The 16,188-nt window shown below is 33.7% G+C and overlaps 1 protein-coding gene across 1 annotated transcript in view; it reads right to left on the bottom strand.

Annotated features, from left to right (window-relative positions):
* Positions 1 to 16,188, bottom strand: part of LOC121383390 (uncharacterized protein C05D11.1-like) — a 42,862-nt gene that overhangs the window by 10,353 nt on the left and 16,321 nt on the right. The window contains exons 10-17 of the mRNA XM_041513392.1: positions 16,058 to 16,132; positions 15,466 to 15,576; positions 14,632 to 14,775; positions 13,561 to 13,743; positions 12,572 to 12,674; positions 10,789 to 10,919; positions 9,049 to 9,229; positions 8,065 to 8,150 (exon numbers count right to left, since the gene is read on the bottom strand). Coding sequence (XP_041369326.1) covers positions 8,065 to 8,150; positions 9,049 to 9,229; positions 10,789 to 10,919; positions 12,572 to 12,674; positions 13,561 to 13,743; positions 14,632 to 14,775; positions 15,466 to 15,576; positions 16,058 to 16,132 — 1,014 coding nt within the window. The remainder of the gene's footprint in view (positions 1 to 8,064; positions 8,151 to 9,048; positions 9,230 to 10,788; positions 10,920 to 12,571; positions 12,675 to 13,560; positions 13,744 to 14,631; positions 14,776 to 15,465; positions 15,577 to 16,057; positions 16,133 to 16,188) is intronic.

Genomic DNA, 16,188 nt, shown 5'->3' with positions numbered 1-16,188 from the left:
GTTTTTGTGTTTTTTTCTCCCGCAAATAATTTTATACAAACTACAGTCTGTATAATAAATGATGAGGCAAACAAGGCTTAAACTGCATCTATCACGGCCGATTGTCAGTACTCAAATATTAGGTATCACTGTTATATGAAAGGGTTTTGGGGAGTTTTTTGTCCCCCATATTTAAAAAAAAAGAACAGCTAGTTAAATAATGTACCTGCGTACTGTTAAAAGAACCCACTGAAGAATAGAAACTCTAAAGTAAGAACTGCTAGTTAAATAATGTACCTGCATACTGTTAAAAGATTAAATAATGTATCTGTGTACTGTTAAAAGAACCCACTGAAGAATAGAAACTCTAAAGTAAGAACAGCTAGTTAAATAATGTACCTGTGTACTGTTAAAAGAACCCACTGAAGAATAGAAACTCTAAAGAAAGAACAGCTAGTTAAATAATGTACCTGTGTACTGTTAAAAGAACCCACTGAAGAATAGAAACTCTAAAGTAAGAACTGCTAGTTAAATAATGTACCTGTGTACTGTTAAAAGAACCCACTGAAGAATAGAAACTCTAAAGTAAGAACAGCTAGTTAAATAATGTACATGTGTACTGTTAAAAGAACCCACTGAAGAATAGAAACTCTAAAGTAAGAACTGCTAGTTAAATAATGTACCTGTGTACTGTTAAAAGAACCCACTGAAGAATAGAAACTCTAAAGTAAGAACAGCTAGTTAAATAATGTACCTGTGTACTGTTAAAAGAACCCACTGAAGAATAGAAACTCTAAAGTAAGAACAGCTAGTTAAATAATGTACCTGTGTACTGTTAAAAGAACCCACTGAAGAATAGAAACTCTAAAGTAAGAACAGCTAGTTAAATAATGTACCTGTGTACTGTTAAAAGAACCCACTGAAGAATAGAAACTCTAAAGTAAGAACAGCTAGTTAAATAATGTACCTGTGTACTGTTAAAAGAACCCACTGAAGAATAGAAACTCTAAAGTAAGAACAGCTAGTTAAATAATGTACCTGTGTACTGTTAAAAGAACCCACTGAAGAATAGAAACTCTAAAGTAAGAACTGCTAGTTAAATAATGTACATGTGTACTGTTAAAAGAACCCACTGAAGAATAGAAACTCTAAAGTAAGAACAGCTAGTTAAATAATGTACCTGTGTACTGTTAAAAGAACCCACTGAAGAATAGAAACTCTAAAGTAAGAACAGCTAGTTAAATAATGTACCTGTGTACTGTTAAAAGAACCCACTGAAGAATAGAAACTCTAAAGTAAGAACAGCTAGTTAAATAATGTACCTGTGTACTGTTAAAAGAACCCACTGAAGAATAGAAACTCTAAAGTAAGAACAGCTAGTTAAATAATGTACCTGTGTACTGTTAAAAGAACCCACTGAAGAATAGAAACTCTAAAGTAAGAACAGCTAGTTAAATAATGTACCTGTGTACTGTTAAAAGAACCCACTGAAGAATAGAAACTCTAAAGTAAGAACAGCTAGTTAAATAATGTATCTGTGTACTGTTAAAAGAACCCACTGAAGAATAGAAACTCTAAAGTAAGAACAGCTAGTTAAATAATGTACCTGTGTACTGTTAAAAGAACCCACTGAAGAATAGAAACTCTAAAGTAAGAACTGCTAGTTAAATAATGTACCTGTGTACTGTTAAAAGAACCCACTGAAGAATAGAAACTCTAAAGTAAGAACTGCTAGTTAAATAATGTACCTGTGTACTGTTAAAAGAACCCACTGAAGAATAGAAACTCTAAAGTAAGCACAGCTAGTTAAATAATGTACCTGTGTACTGTTAAAATAACCCACTGAAGAATAGAAACTCAAGTAAGAACAGCTAGTTAAATAATGTACCTGTGTACTGTTAAAAGAACCCACTGAAGAATAGAAACTCTAAAGTAAGAACTGCTAGTTAAATAATGTACATGTGTACTGTTAAAAGAACCCACTGAAGAATAGAAACTCTAAAGTAAGAACTGCTAGTTAAATAATGTACCTGTGTACTGTTAAAAGAACCCACTGAAGAATAGAAACTCTAAAGTAAGAACAGCTAGTTAAATAATGTACCTGTGTACTGTTAAAAGAACCCACTGAAGAATAGAAACTCTAAAGTAAGAACAGCTAGTTAAATAATGTACCTGTGTACTGTTAAAAGAACCCACTGAAGAATAGAAACTCTAAAGTAAGAACAGCTAGTTAAATAATGTACCTGTGTACTGTTAAAAGAACCCACTGAAGAATAGAAACTCTAAAGTAAGAACAGCTAGTTAAATAATGTACCTGTGTACTGTTAAAAGAACCCACTGAAGAATAGAAACTCTAAAGTAAGAACAGCTAGTTAAATAATGTACCTGTGTACTGTTAAAAGAACCCACTGAAGAATAGAAACTCTAAAGTAAGAACAGCTAGTTAAATAATGTACCTGTGTACTGTTAAAAGAACCCACTGAAGAATAGAAACTCTAAAGTAAGAACAGCTAGTTAAATAATGTACCTGTGTACTGTTAAAAGAACCCACTGAAGAATAGAAACTCTAAAGTAAGAACAGCTAGTTAAATAATGTACCTGTGTACTGTTAAAAGAACCCACTGAAGAATAGAAACTCTAAAGTAAGAACAGCTAGTTAAATAATGTACCTGTGTACTGTTAAAAGAACCCACTGAAGAATAGAAACTCTAAAGTAAGAACAGCTAGTTAAATAATGTACATGTGTACTGTTAAAAGAACCCACTGAAGAATAGAAACTCTAAAGTAAGAACAGCTAGTTAAATAATGTACCTGTGTACTGTTAAAAGAACCCACTGAAGAATAGAAACTCTAAAGTAAGAACAGCTAGTTAAATAATGTACCTGTGTACTGTTAAAAGAACCCACTGAAGAATAGAAACTCTAAAGTAAGAACAGCTAGTTAAATAATGTACCTGTGTACTGTTAAAATAACCCACTGAAGAATAGAACCCACTGAAGAATAGTAAACTCTAAAGTAAGAACAGCTAGTTAAATAATGTACCTGTGTACTGTTAAAAGAACCCACTGAAGAATAGAAACTCTAAAGTAAGAACAGCTAGTTAAATAATGTACCTGTGTACTGTTAAAAGAACCCACTGAAGAATAGAAACTCTAAAGTAAGAACAGCTAGTTAAATAATGTACCTGTGTACTGTTAAAAGAACCCACTGAAGAATAGAAACTCTAAAGTAAGAACAGCTAGTTAAATAATGTACCTGTGTACTGTTAAAAGAACCCACTGAAGAATAGAAACTCTAAAGTAAGAACAGCTAGTTAAATAATGTACTGTGTACTGTTAAAAGAACCCACTGAAGAATAGAAACTCTAAAGTAAGAACTGCTAGTTAAATAATGTACCTGTGTACTGTTAAAAGAACCCACTGAAGAATAGAAACTCTAAAGTAAGAACAGCTAGTTAAATAATGTACCTGTGTACTGTTAAAAGAACCCACTGAAGAATAGAAACTCTAAAGTAAGAACTGCTAGTTAAATAATGTACCTGTGTACTGTTAAAAGAACCCACTGAAGAATAGAAACTCTAAAGTAAGAACAGCTAGTTAAATAATGTACCTGTGTACTGTTAAAAGAACCCACTGAAGAATAGAAACTCTAAAGTAAGAACAGCTAGTTAAATAATGTACCTGTGTACTGTTAAAAGAACCCACTGAAGAATAGAAACTCTAAAGTAAGAACAGCTAGTTAAATAATGTACCTGTGTACTGTTAAAAGAACCCACTGAAGAATAGAAACTCTAAAGTAAGCACTGCTAGTTAAATAATGTACCTGTGTACTGTTAAAAGAACCCACTGAAGAATAGAAACTCTAAAGTAAGAACAGCTAGTTAAATAATGTACCTGTGTACTGTTAAAAGAACCCACTGAAGAATAGAAACTCTAAAGTAAGAACAGCTAGTTAAATAATGTACCTGTGTACTGTTAAAAGAACCCACTGAAGAATAGAAACTCTAAAGTAAGAACTGCTAGTAAGAACTGCTAGTTAAATAATGTACCTGTGTACTGTTAAAAGAACCCACTGAAGAATAGAAACTCTAAAGTAAGAACAGCTAGTTAAATAATGTACCTGTGTACTGTTAAAAGAACCCACTGAAGAATAGAAACTCTAAAGTAAGAACAGCTAGTTAAATAATGTACCTGTGTACTGTTAAAAGAACCCACTGAAGAATAGAAACTCTAAAGTAAGAACAGCTAGTTAAATAATGTACATGTGTACTGTTAAAAGAACCCACTGAAGAATAGAAACTCTAAAGTAAGAACAGCTAGTTAAATAATGTACCTGTGTACTGTTAAAAGAACCCACTGAAGAATAGAAACTCTAAAGTAAGAACAGCTAGTTAAATAATGTACCTGTGTACTGTTAAAAGAACCCACTGAAGAATAGAAACTCTAAAGTAAGAACAGCTAGTTAAATAATGTACCTGTGTACTGTTAAAAGAACCCACTGAAGAATAGAAACTCTAAAGTAAGAACAGCTAGTTAAATAATGTACCTGTGTACTGTTAAAAGAACCCACTGAAGAATAGAAACTCTAAAGTAAGAACTGCTAGTTAAATAATGTACCTGTGTACTGTTAAAAGAACCCACTGAAGAATAGAAACTCTAAAGTAAGAACAGCTAGTTAAATAATGTACCTGTGTACTGTTAAAAGAACCCACTGAAGAATAGAAACTCTAAAGTAAGAACAGCTAGTTAAATAATGTACCTGTGTACTGTTAAAAGAACCCACTGAAGAATAGAAACTCTAAAGTAAGAACAGCTAGTTAAATAATGTACATGTGTACTGTTAAAAGAACCCACTGAAGAATAGAAACTCTAAAGTAAGAACTGCTAGTTAAATAATGTACCTGTGTACTGTTAAAAGAACCCACTGAAGAATAGAAACTCTAAAGTAAGAACTGCTAGTTAAATAATGTACCTGTGTACTGTTAAAAGAACCCACTGAAGAATAGAAACTCTAAAGTAAGAACAGCTAGTTAAATAATGTACCTGTGTACTGTTAAAAGAACCCACTGAAGAATAGAAACTCTAAAGTAAGAACAGCTAGTTAAATAATGTACCTGTGTACTGTTAAAAGAACCCACTGAAGAATAGAAACTCTAAAGTAAGAACTGCTAGTTAAATAATGTACCTGTGTACTGTTAAAAGAACCCACTGAAGAATAGAAACTCTAAAGTAAGAACTGCTAGTTAAATAATGTACCTGTGTACTGTTAAAAGAACCCACTGAAGAATAGAAACTCTAAAGTAAGAACTGCTAGTTAAATAATGTACCTGTGTACTGTTAAAAGAACCCACTGAAGAATAGAAACTCTAAAGTAAGAACAGCTAGTTAAATAATGTACCTGTGTACTGTTAAAAGAACCCACTGAAGAATAGAAACTCTAAAGTAAGAACAGCTAGTTAAATAATGTACCTGTGTACTGTTAAAAGAACCCACTGAAGAATAGAAACTCTAAAGTAAGAACAGCTAGTTAAATAATGTACCTGTGTACTGTTAAAAGAACCCACTGAAGAATAGAAACTCTAAAGAAAGAACAGCTAGTTAAATAATGTACCTGTGTACTGTTAAAAGAACCCACTGAAGAATAGAAACTCTAAAGAAAGAACAGCTAGTTAAATAATGTACCTGTGTACTGTTAAAAGAACCCACTGAAGAATAGAAACTCTAAAGTAAGAACTGCTAGTTAAATAATGTACCTGTGTACTGTTAAAAGAACCCACTGAAGAATAGAAACTCTAAAGTAAGAACAGCTAGTTAAATAATGTACCTGTGTACTGTTAAAAGAACCCACTGAAGAATAGAAACTCTAAAGTAAGAACAGCTAGTTAAATAATGTACATGTGTACTGTTAAAAGAACCCACTGAAGAATAGAAACTCTAAAGTAAGAACAGCTAGTTAAATAATGTACATGTGTACTGTTAAAAGAACCCACTGAAGAATAGAAACTCTAAAGTAAGAACAGCTAGTTAAATAATGTACCTGTGTACTGTTAAAAGAACCCACTGAAGAATAGAAACTCTAAAGTAAGAACAGCTAGTTAAATAATGTACCTGTGTACTGTTAAAAGAACCCACTGAAGAATAGAAACTCTAAAGAAAGAACAGCTAGTTAAATAATGTACCTGTGTACTGTTAAAAGAACCCACTGAAGAATAGAAACTCTAAAGTAAGAACAGCTAGTTAAATAATGTACCTGCGTACTGTTAAAAGAACCCACTGAAGAATAGAAACTCTAAAGTAAGAACAGCTAGTTAAATAATGTACCTGCGTACTGTTAAAAGAACCCACTGAAGAATAGAAACTCTAAAGTAAGCACAGCTAGTTAAATAATGTACCTGTGTACTGTTAAAAGAACCCACTGAAGAATAGAAACTCTAAAGTAAGAACTGCTAGTTAAATAATGTACCTGTGTACTGTTAAAAGAACCCACTGAAGAATAGAAACTCTAAAGTAAGAACTGCTAGTTAAATAATGTACCTGTGTACTGTTAACTAGTTAAAAGAACCCACTGAAGAATAGAAACTCTAAAGTAAGAACAGCTAGTTAAATAATGTACCTGTGTACTGTTAAAAGAACCCACTGAAGAATAGAAACTCTAAAGTAAGAACAGCTAGTTAAATAATGTACCTGTGTACTGTTAAAAGAACCCACTGAAGAATAGAAACTCTAAAGTAAGAACTGCTAGTTAAATAATGTACCTGTGTACTGTTAAAAGAACCCACTGAAGAATAGAAACTCTAAAGTAAGAACAGCTAGTTAAATAATGTACCTGTGTACTGTTAAAAGAACCCACTGAAGAATAGAAACTCTAAAGTAAGAACAGCTAGTTAAATAATGTACCTGTGTACTGTTAAAAGAACCCACTGAAGAATAGAAACTCTAAAGTAAGAACAGCTAGTTAAATAATGTACATGTGTACTGTTAAAAGAACCCACTGAAGAATAGAAACTCTAAAGTAAGAACAGCTAGTTAAATAATGTACCTGTGTACTGTTAAAAGAACCCACTGAAGAATAGAAACTCTAAAGTAAGCACAGCTAGTTAAATAATGTACATGTGTACTGTTAAAAGAACCCACTGAAGAATAGAAACTCTAAAGAAAGAACAGCTAGTTAAATAATGTACATGTGTACTGTTAAAAGAACCCACTGAAGAATAGAAACTCTAAAGTAAGAACAGCTAGTTAAATAATGTACCTGTGTACTGTTAAAAGAACCCACTGAAGAATAGAAACTCTAAAGTAAGAACAGCTAGTTAAATAATGTACATGTGTACTGTTAAAAGAACCCACTGAAGAATAGAAACTCTAAAGAAAGAACAGCTAGTTAAATAATGTACCTGTGTACTGTTAAAAGAACCCACTGAAGAATAGAAACTCTAAAGAAAGAACAGCTAGTTAAATAATGTACCTGTGTACTGTTAAAAGAACCCACTGAAGAATAGAAACTCTAAAGAAAGAACTGCTAGTTAAATAATGTACCTGTGTACTGTTAAAATAACCCACTGAAGAATAGAAACTCTAAAGTAAGAACTGCTAGTTAAATAATGTACCTGTGTACTGTTAAAAGAACCCACTGAAGAATAGAAACTCTAAAGTAAGAACTGCTAGTTAAATAATGTACCTGTGTACTGTTAAAAGAACCCACTGAAGAATAGAAACTCTAAAGTAAGAACTGCTAGTTAAGTAATGTACCTGTGTACTGTTAAAAGAACCCACTGAAGAATAGAAACTCTAAAGTAAGAACTGCTAGTTAAGTAATGTACCTGTGTACTGTTAAAAGAACCCACTGAAGAATAGAAACTCTAAAGAAAGAACAGCTAGTTAAGTAATGTACCTGTGTACTGTTAAAAGAACCCACTGAAGAATAGAAACTCTAAAGTAAGAACTGCTAGTTAAATAATGTACCTGTGTACTGTTAAAAGAACCCACTGAAGAATAGAAACTCTAAAGTAAGAACAGCTAGTTAAATAATGTACCTGTGTACTGTTAAAAGAATCATTCTCTTTCAGTTTATCAAAACATAAATTACCTTGGTCGGCTCAGCTTCCACCTTTTTGGCAAGATCCGTTAGAAACTTATGTTGACGCAGCATGCTAACCACACAGTGGTTACTATCTGTTAGAGAAAAAAACAAATCAGCCTTTTAAAGTAGAAAAAATTTGTATAACTGTATTCAGGTGCGGAAATTATGCAGGGGGAATGGGAGTCTAGACTAAAAAGGTTTGTTTTGTTGAATGACACCACTAGAGCACATCGATTTATTAATCACCGGCTACTGGATGTCAAACACTTGGTAATTTTGACATATAGTCTTTGAGAGGAAACCCCACTACATTTTTCCATTAGTAGCATGGGATTTTTTTATATACACCATCCCAAAAACAGGACTGCATATACCAATGGGCCACCGACGAGAATTGATCATAGACTGACCAAGCATCAGGCATGTGCTTTACGTCCTGCCCCAGGTCCCCGTAACACAAAGCACTCATAACACTTACGTCAGACGTACACTATACAAAATGTGTGGTGTATGTCTCATGTAAGTGTTACGAGTACTTTGTGTGACCCCTGGAGTCTAGACTATGACAGAAAAAAAAAAAAAAGGCTTAAGCATTCTCACCTGTTACTAGTGGTATTAGTACAGTTAAATGCATACTTATAGTAACATAAAGTTATTTAAAGCCAAACTTAAAGATAAGCTTTTTCCTTTCTTAAAATTTTTATTAGTTAAATTCTTTTTAAATATTAAAAAAAATTGACAAATAATTTTGCTAGAGTTTAGAAAAAGAAAAAAATTAATATCATCCCATATGCTTTATTAGGTCTGCAAACATGTTTCAAAATTTTAAAAGGGATCAATAAACATTATGGAAATAACGGATTATTTACCTGAAAAATAACTATAAAACAAAAATTAAAACCCCAATACAGATAATCCAGCATTGCAAGTAAATTGGAGCAGTATTTTCTTCTTCTTCAAATAATGAGGTAAAAATTAAAAAATAATAACCTCTAGAAAATATTATATCTCTCATAATTGTCCTGGTAATCATCTGTCCACTGCGTTTGAAAGCAGCGATGTCATTGGTCATTCTGTTTGCAATGATGCTGATTCGTTCTGCTGTGAACTGAGTCTGGAAGAGGAGTTCCTTGAGCCAGTTGACACCAGTAGCATACTTCTCCTCTTCAACCTGAACACAAGACACTGATGGTATATCACAGAGAATGGCTAACAATAATTTTAAATAGAAACATTCTGTTAACGCAATGTTCTCCTTTCTGTTAAGTGACATGGAACTGAGACATAAAATGTCTTTATGAATTATGAATAAAACAAGCTATACATTATTTTAAAATTTCTCTGTTTATAAGTATATTATGATCTACACCCAGGTTGCATAATGAGTCAAGTCCCTATGAACCCAGTAACAAATTCGCCAATTGTAAATTTCAAAAAAAATTGGTGAATTTTTTTTCATATGGCAAAATATTTTCATGAAATAAATTATATTTTGTTAGAAAATAATTGAGTTTCTGCCATTTTTGAAGTTTAGTAGTTTTGTAGTTTAATTTGGTGAAATTTTTTGCCAACCCAGAGTTAGCCCTGAGTAATCTTTCCACCGTGCAACTGAAACTGGCATAATGTCGCTGTAACAGCGAATATAAAACAACATGTGAATCCAGCAGAATGAAATGTCTCACCTACCATGAACTTATTCCATGTCATTAACATCGACATGGCATCAATAAATGTCTCACCTACCATGAACTTATTCCATGTCATTCACATCGACATGGCATCAATAAATGTCTCACCTACCATGAACTTATTCCATGTCATTCACATCGACATGGCATCAATAAATGTCTCACCTACCATGAACTTATTCCATGTCATTCACATCGACATGGCATCAATAAATGTCTCACCTACCATGAACTTATTCCATGTCATTCACATCGACATGGCATCAATAAATGTCTCACCTACCATGAACTTATTCCAGTCATTCACACCGACATGGCATCAATAAATGTCTCACCTACCATGAACTTATTCCATGTCATTCACATCGACATGGCATCAATAAATGTCTCACCTACCATGAACTTATTCCATGTCATTCACATCGACATGGCATCAATAAATGTCTCACCTACCATGAACTTATTCCATGTCATTCACATTGACATGGCATCAATAAATGGTCACCTCCCATAAACTTATTCCATGTCATTCACATTGACATGGCATCAATAAATGGTCACCTCAATGCAAATTAAAAAATAAATGAACAAAATTAAGCTTAAATTAAAATATATTTTTTAAATTAACACTTTAATTAAAAAAACATTCACATACATTATGATGAGAGCTAAGACTTTATAGCTTTTTAGAGAAATGTAGTTAAATACAGAACTTTAACGTTGTTGCCACTGTTGCCGTTGCCAGCTAAGTAATACCAATATCTTGCCGTTTTACTTTGTCAAAACAAAAAAGTAACCCTTTTACACACTGAATCACTTTGATTGCCGAAATGAGATGAGGAAACTGACTATCTATGATGCATGTATTCATCTTGATCAGTATGTGTATAATCAGTGTTAATGAGTATATCATCTGCATACTGGTTAAGTCCATGTGAATCCAATAGGTTATAAACTACCAGTTTATCTGGTGTAATGTCATATTAAAAGTATATTTTAAAAAAGACCCTTCAGTAACTTTTCTGCACATTGAAGCACTTACTTTGACAGACAATGTGACAAGATAAGGAATCTGGCCGCAGGAGAACTTGCTGCCATGGACTCCAACAGAACAATCCGCTGACAGGGTATCGGCTTCTAGCTGGGCTATCACCTCTTCGTGGGATACCAACACTGGGAGGAAAAGAAGAAAGGAATGCATGTTAACACCTCAGCACATTGTTATCTTCATATCTTTGTTCGACATTAACCAGCTGTTATTGTTAGTAAGAACAATCTGCCGACAGGGTATCGGCATGTAGCTGGGCTATCACCTCTTCGTTTGATACCAACATTGGGAAGGAAAAAAGAAAGGAATGTATATTAACACCCCAGCACATTGTTATCTTCAGATCTTTGTTCGACATTAACCAGCTGTTATTGTTAGTAAGAACAATCTGCCGACAGGGTATCGGCATGTAGCTGGGCTATCACCTCTTCGTTTGATACCAACATTGGGAAGGAAAAAAGAAAGGAATGTATATTAACACCCCAGCACATTGTTATCTTCAGATCTTTGTTTAACATGAACTAGCTGTTAATAAAGTCACGATCCACTTGCAGTTTACAAACCTAGCCATGAGAAAATCGAGGTGGGTGATTAACTGTTTCCCAAACTTAGGTTATGGGAGACATTTAAGATATTACCATGTTGATACCATATAAATTCACATGCTAAAAAGAGATACAATTACTCTATGAACTAGTCTTAGGGGAGTGAAAGGGATAGCTTGCTATAAACAATGTGGTCCGAGTTTAAAGTTAACTTGCTTATCTGTGGACAAAGCTAATCCAACAAACAGCTTGGGTGGTAGTTGAAAGAGAGTGCACATATTTATGTTTAGAGGTGGTGTGGGGTTGTTTGCTATAAATATAGGATTTCTGATCACAAAAAAAAAGAGCTTCCTTAATTTAATTGCTTGATTTAAAGTTTAAGTTAAAGTTTTTTGTGTTTTTTTAATGATAACAACATCACTGACTACTGGATGTTTTGGCACTTCAGACATCGGAGTAAATCTGCTATATTTTTTCATGAGCAGCAAGGGATCTTTTTATATGTACTTCCCTTCAGATAAGACAGCACATACTATGGCCTTTGATATACCAGTCATGGGCAATGGATGAAATGTGAAAAAACCCACTGGGTCCTATAACCCGAAAACCTCTTCCGAGCACTCTACCAACTGAGCTAAATCCTATCTGTTGTCAGATTTTGTGCAGATCTTTTGCAGAATTAAAAATTCATACATTTTTTACAAATTGGCTGAACCAAATTATCCACATATTGTACATTTAAGGATTGTCTGGTATTTCTTTTACATTCATTGGGGTATGAACAACAACAAAAAATCATCCACTAACTGTGTGAATCGGCCAAGCCCTTGTCACATAAGTTTGCGGATGATTTTTTTTGTTCATACCCAGATGAACGTAAAACAAATAACAGACAATACTTTTAATTAAATTTGAATCAAGCTTGCTAATAATAACACTAAAAGTTCATACTTTATTTTGAATTATTTTTGGTCCATAAACAATAACGCCCATCAGATAGGACGTTCCCTGACGACGTAATTTTTACATTCTTCGAAAAATTAACAAACTGCCGTTGCTACGTCTGGACCAATGGGATGATGTTATATTGTACTGAATGTAACAGAAATTTAATTATTAAAACATAATAGACATAATACCATAACAGAAAACCCTACTAGTAACACCGACATTACAAAATACTTTAAGACCATCTGTAAGGAAAACAATACATTGTAATTTCCATATCCTACCTCCATCTCGCATCACTGGACTTTCTGTGACAAGCTCACAAAACAAAGGAAGATAGTAGCGGAGGGCTTGTGGAATGGAGTTTGAGTCCAACAAGGCAAAAATCTGAAAGGAAAATTAAAAGTAACTTATAATATTCAGTGCTTCTAGAATTTGCATCAAATCCACTAGCCATGGAATCAATGATTTAAAAAATTTACTATCCACAATTAAAAATGCACTAGCCCTACTTTACTTTAAAGTTAATACAATTTTACTAAATAATAGTAATAATCAGATATGTCACATAAAGTGGGAGATACAGCTTAAAAACAATAACATTGGGGGGGGGGGGGGGGGGGGAGGGGGGGGGCAGAATATTCATATAAATTTACAAAATAGACTTAACTGCAACATTTGAAAGGTTCTTTATCACTAGCTGTCGGGCATGGCAATAGTAGTTATTTACTAACCTACCACTGAATATCACTAGCCATGGGAGTAGGAATACCATAAACTAGAAGCCCTGAATATTGCATATTTTCTTTGTTTGGGATCACAAAAACATAAAATATGCTTGATAACTTCTCTTGTGTGTAATTGTGTACTGTATTTTTTCAATGAAAGAAAAAAAACAAAAAAAACAACTATCCCCCTGGAATTGACCTAGGTGTATATATATATATATATATATATATATATATATTTTTTTTTTTTTTTTTTTTTTTTTTTTTAATATATATATATTTTTTCACTTTGGCGGGACAGATGTGTGTTTGGTGGGGCGTCCCTGTCCCGAAGTCCCCCTGCTCAGAGTTCCTGCAGCAAGGTTCGTGACCGGTAGATCATTAGACCATCCGCTAATGGACGACAAGATCCCCCCCGAGGCCAGGTACCCTAGGTATATATCTATATAAATCAGTGAACTGGTATGAAATGAAACTGGATACCGTCTAACATGTACCGTAATATAAATGGGAGCAAATGGTGTCAGTGTTGAAGAGTTACTCACCTTCACAAAGTTTGTGTGGATGTCATCAAGCTGGAACTTGAAAGGAATGTCCACCAATGGAAAATTTTCAATTAACTTTGCTTTTTCTGTGTCAAAATTTGCTGCTGTTTTGATTGGATGGAAGTTGATTTTTGAGACATCTGGCACCGATACACTTTTCACTAGATCTTCTGGGGGTTCTATCTGCTCAAAGTAAAACCAATCATATTAGGTCAGGTCAGAGAATTTAACGTGCACATTCAGAGCAAGCTGTTGTAGCGCACGCCTGTCCTGGGCACAGGTTTCGGCCTCAGCCGGCTCCTCCGTCCAGGACACAAATCATATTACAAGAGTACATTTTATATTTTGATTTGTTAATAGCTTATGGTATTAAACAGATTGGGGAAAAAATATCTTTAGTTTTATTAATATATAACTACTTAACAAGACACTTTAAAATTTAATTCACTTTTCTTCAAAATGTTTTGTTTTGTTTAATAAAACCACTAGAGCACACTAATTAATTAATCATCGGCTAATAATTAAGTTTCTGTTACATTCATTACAACATAGCATTATCCCATTGGTCCAGATATAGCAACAGAAGTTTGTTCATTTCTCGATTAATGTAAAAATTACGTCATGGAACGTCATATCTGATGACGTCATTTTACATGGGCAAGTTGTCTTACTGAGCATTATTGTTTGTGGACCAAAATAATTCAAAATAAAGTATGAAGTTTTAGTGTTTTTATTAACAATTATGATTCAAATTTAATTATAAGTATTGTCTGTTATTTCTTTTACGTTTATCTGGGTATGAACAAACAAACAAAATTAAATAAATAACAAAATAGCATCACAATTTTTGTTTGGAACTAAAGTAGTTAAAGATGCTTCCTGTTACATCTAAAATGAGCAACTTAACCTCTTTTTTTTTTTTTGCTATTAATTCTAAGAGCGAGGTGTTGTAATAGTTATTTCAATGATGTATGTTTCGATACTTGATGCAGATTTATCTTATTATAGCCATCTATGGCTTTGAACTGGTTATATATGCACACAGACCATGAAACATAGAATATTACATACATCATTTTCATCTGAAGCTTTTTCTAAAGCATCTGCCAATTCCTTGAGACCAGATTCACCGAGATTCTTCTGCTGTTGAGCAATTCTGTCTTTCTCTGCTTTTCCCAGCGACGCCATCAACTCTTTACTGGGTTCCCCGATCATCTGGAAGAATGGAAAGTACACAATATTTGATGACAAAAGTGATTGTAAGACATGCTCTAGAATATTGGAGGGTGGAACCCTATGATATATAATGCACAACTACATTACAACCTAGATGACAAAGTAATTATAACACATGGACTGATATATTGGAGTTCAGGGGGGTGGGGGGGGGGGGGAGGGAAGGGGGCAATACACATGGGTAACTCTTTTTCAATTAACAGCAAGGATATTTTTAGATCCAATTTTCCACTAACAGAATATTGTATATTACAACTTAATTAAAAAAAAATTAAAATGGAAAACCTAATACATTTAACAGAGAAATTTAAGAAATATATTCTATATAGAAGGGAAACATGAAAAAACATGCGGAGGAAAAACCAACGACCAAATACATTTACATAAATATCACCATAAGAACCCAATTAACGGGACACAGCTCAGTGGCAGGGTTCCCTCCTGTGATGGAATGCAGGATCACGACTGGTACATCAAAGACTTGTGGTATGTACTGTACTGTCTATGGGAAAATGTTTATAAATTATTCTTTATCGCCAGGACCCCCCCCCCCCCTCCCTCCCTCCCTCCCTCCCTCCCTCTCTCTCTCTCTCTCTCCTATATGTCAAAATATCATTATGTTACACACCAAATAGCTGTGGTTTAAACATGTGCAATTGAATTACTAACCACAATGGTTGGCTTGTCCACAAAATACTGTTCTAGGATTTCTCGCCAGTATGTCTCTGGTTCGAGCTTCATCTTCTTGTAGTTGGCGATGGAATTCACCCGCATTTCCAGCTGAAAAATGTTACAAGATTGAAAAAAATAATATTCATACATTGTTAAGTCATTTCATAAATTCACCTTGGCAGCATTCTGCAACATTTTAGACTGACCTATAGAAACAATGGAAGGCTGGCAGAATAGGGAACAACATGTGCCCCAACTCCTTATTTCAGGATTGTATAAAACTAAAATCAAAAAGCTTTGCAACAGACAAAAATTATCGTCTAAAATATTTTGCCACATGCATGTCATCAACCAAAGATAAAACTTTAGATAGATAACCCCTCTCAATTCATCTTTAAAAAACAATTCTTTAACACTGCAGTGGAGAACAGTGTATGGGAGTTGGTGGTTGGAGGTATGGCCTACTTTAATGGATTTGATGGCCATAAAAATTTATATATTTAAGAAGGATGCCTATTTGTATAGGCTATTAAAAAAACTGCAATGGCATCAAGATTATAATAATCTTTTTTTTTTACATAAAACTCACATCTTCTTGGTTGTCTCCATAAAGGAAGTCACTGAGGAGAATAAATGCCATGGCATCATGTGGAGAATCTTCAACCTGAAATAACCATTTATTATTAATACCAACAGTATGGGATTCGCTTACTTTCAAAT

This window comes from Gigantopelta aegis, chromosome 10 (assembly GCF_016097555.1).
Source record: "Gigantopelta aegis isolate Gae_Host chromosome 10, Gae_host_genome, whole genome shotgun sequence".
NCBI lineage: Eukaryota > Metazoa > Mollusca > Gastropoda > Neomphalida > Peltospiridae > Gigantopelta > Gigantopelta aegis.
The sequence above is the reverse complement of the archived record's forward strand: the minus strand, read 5'-3'. Positions and strand labels throughout refer to the sequence as shown.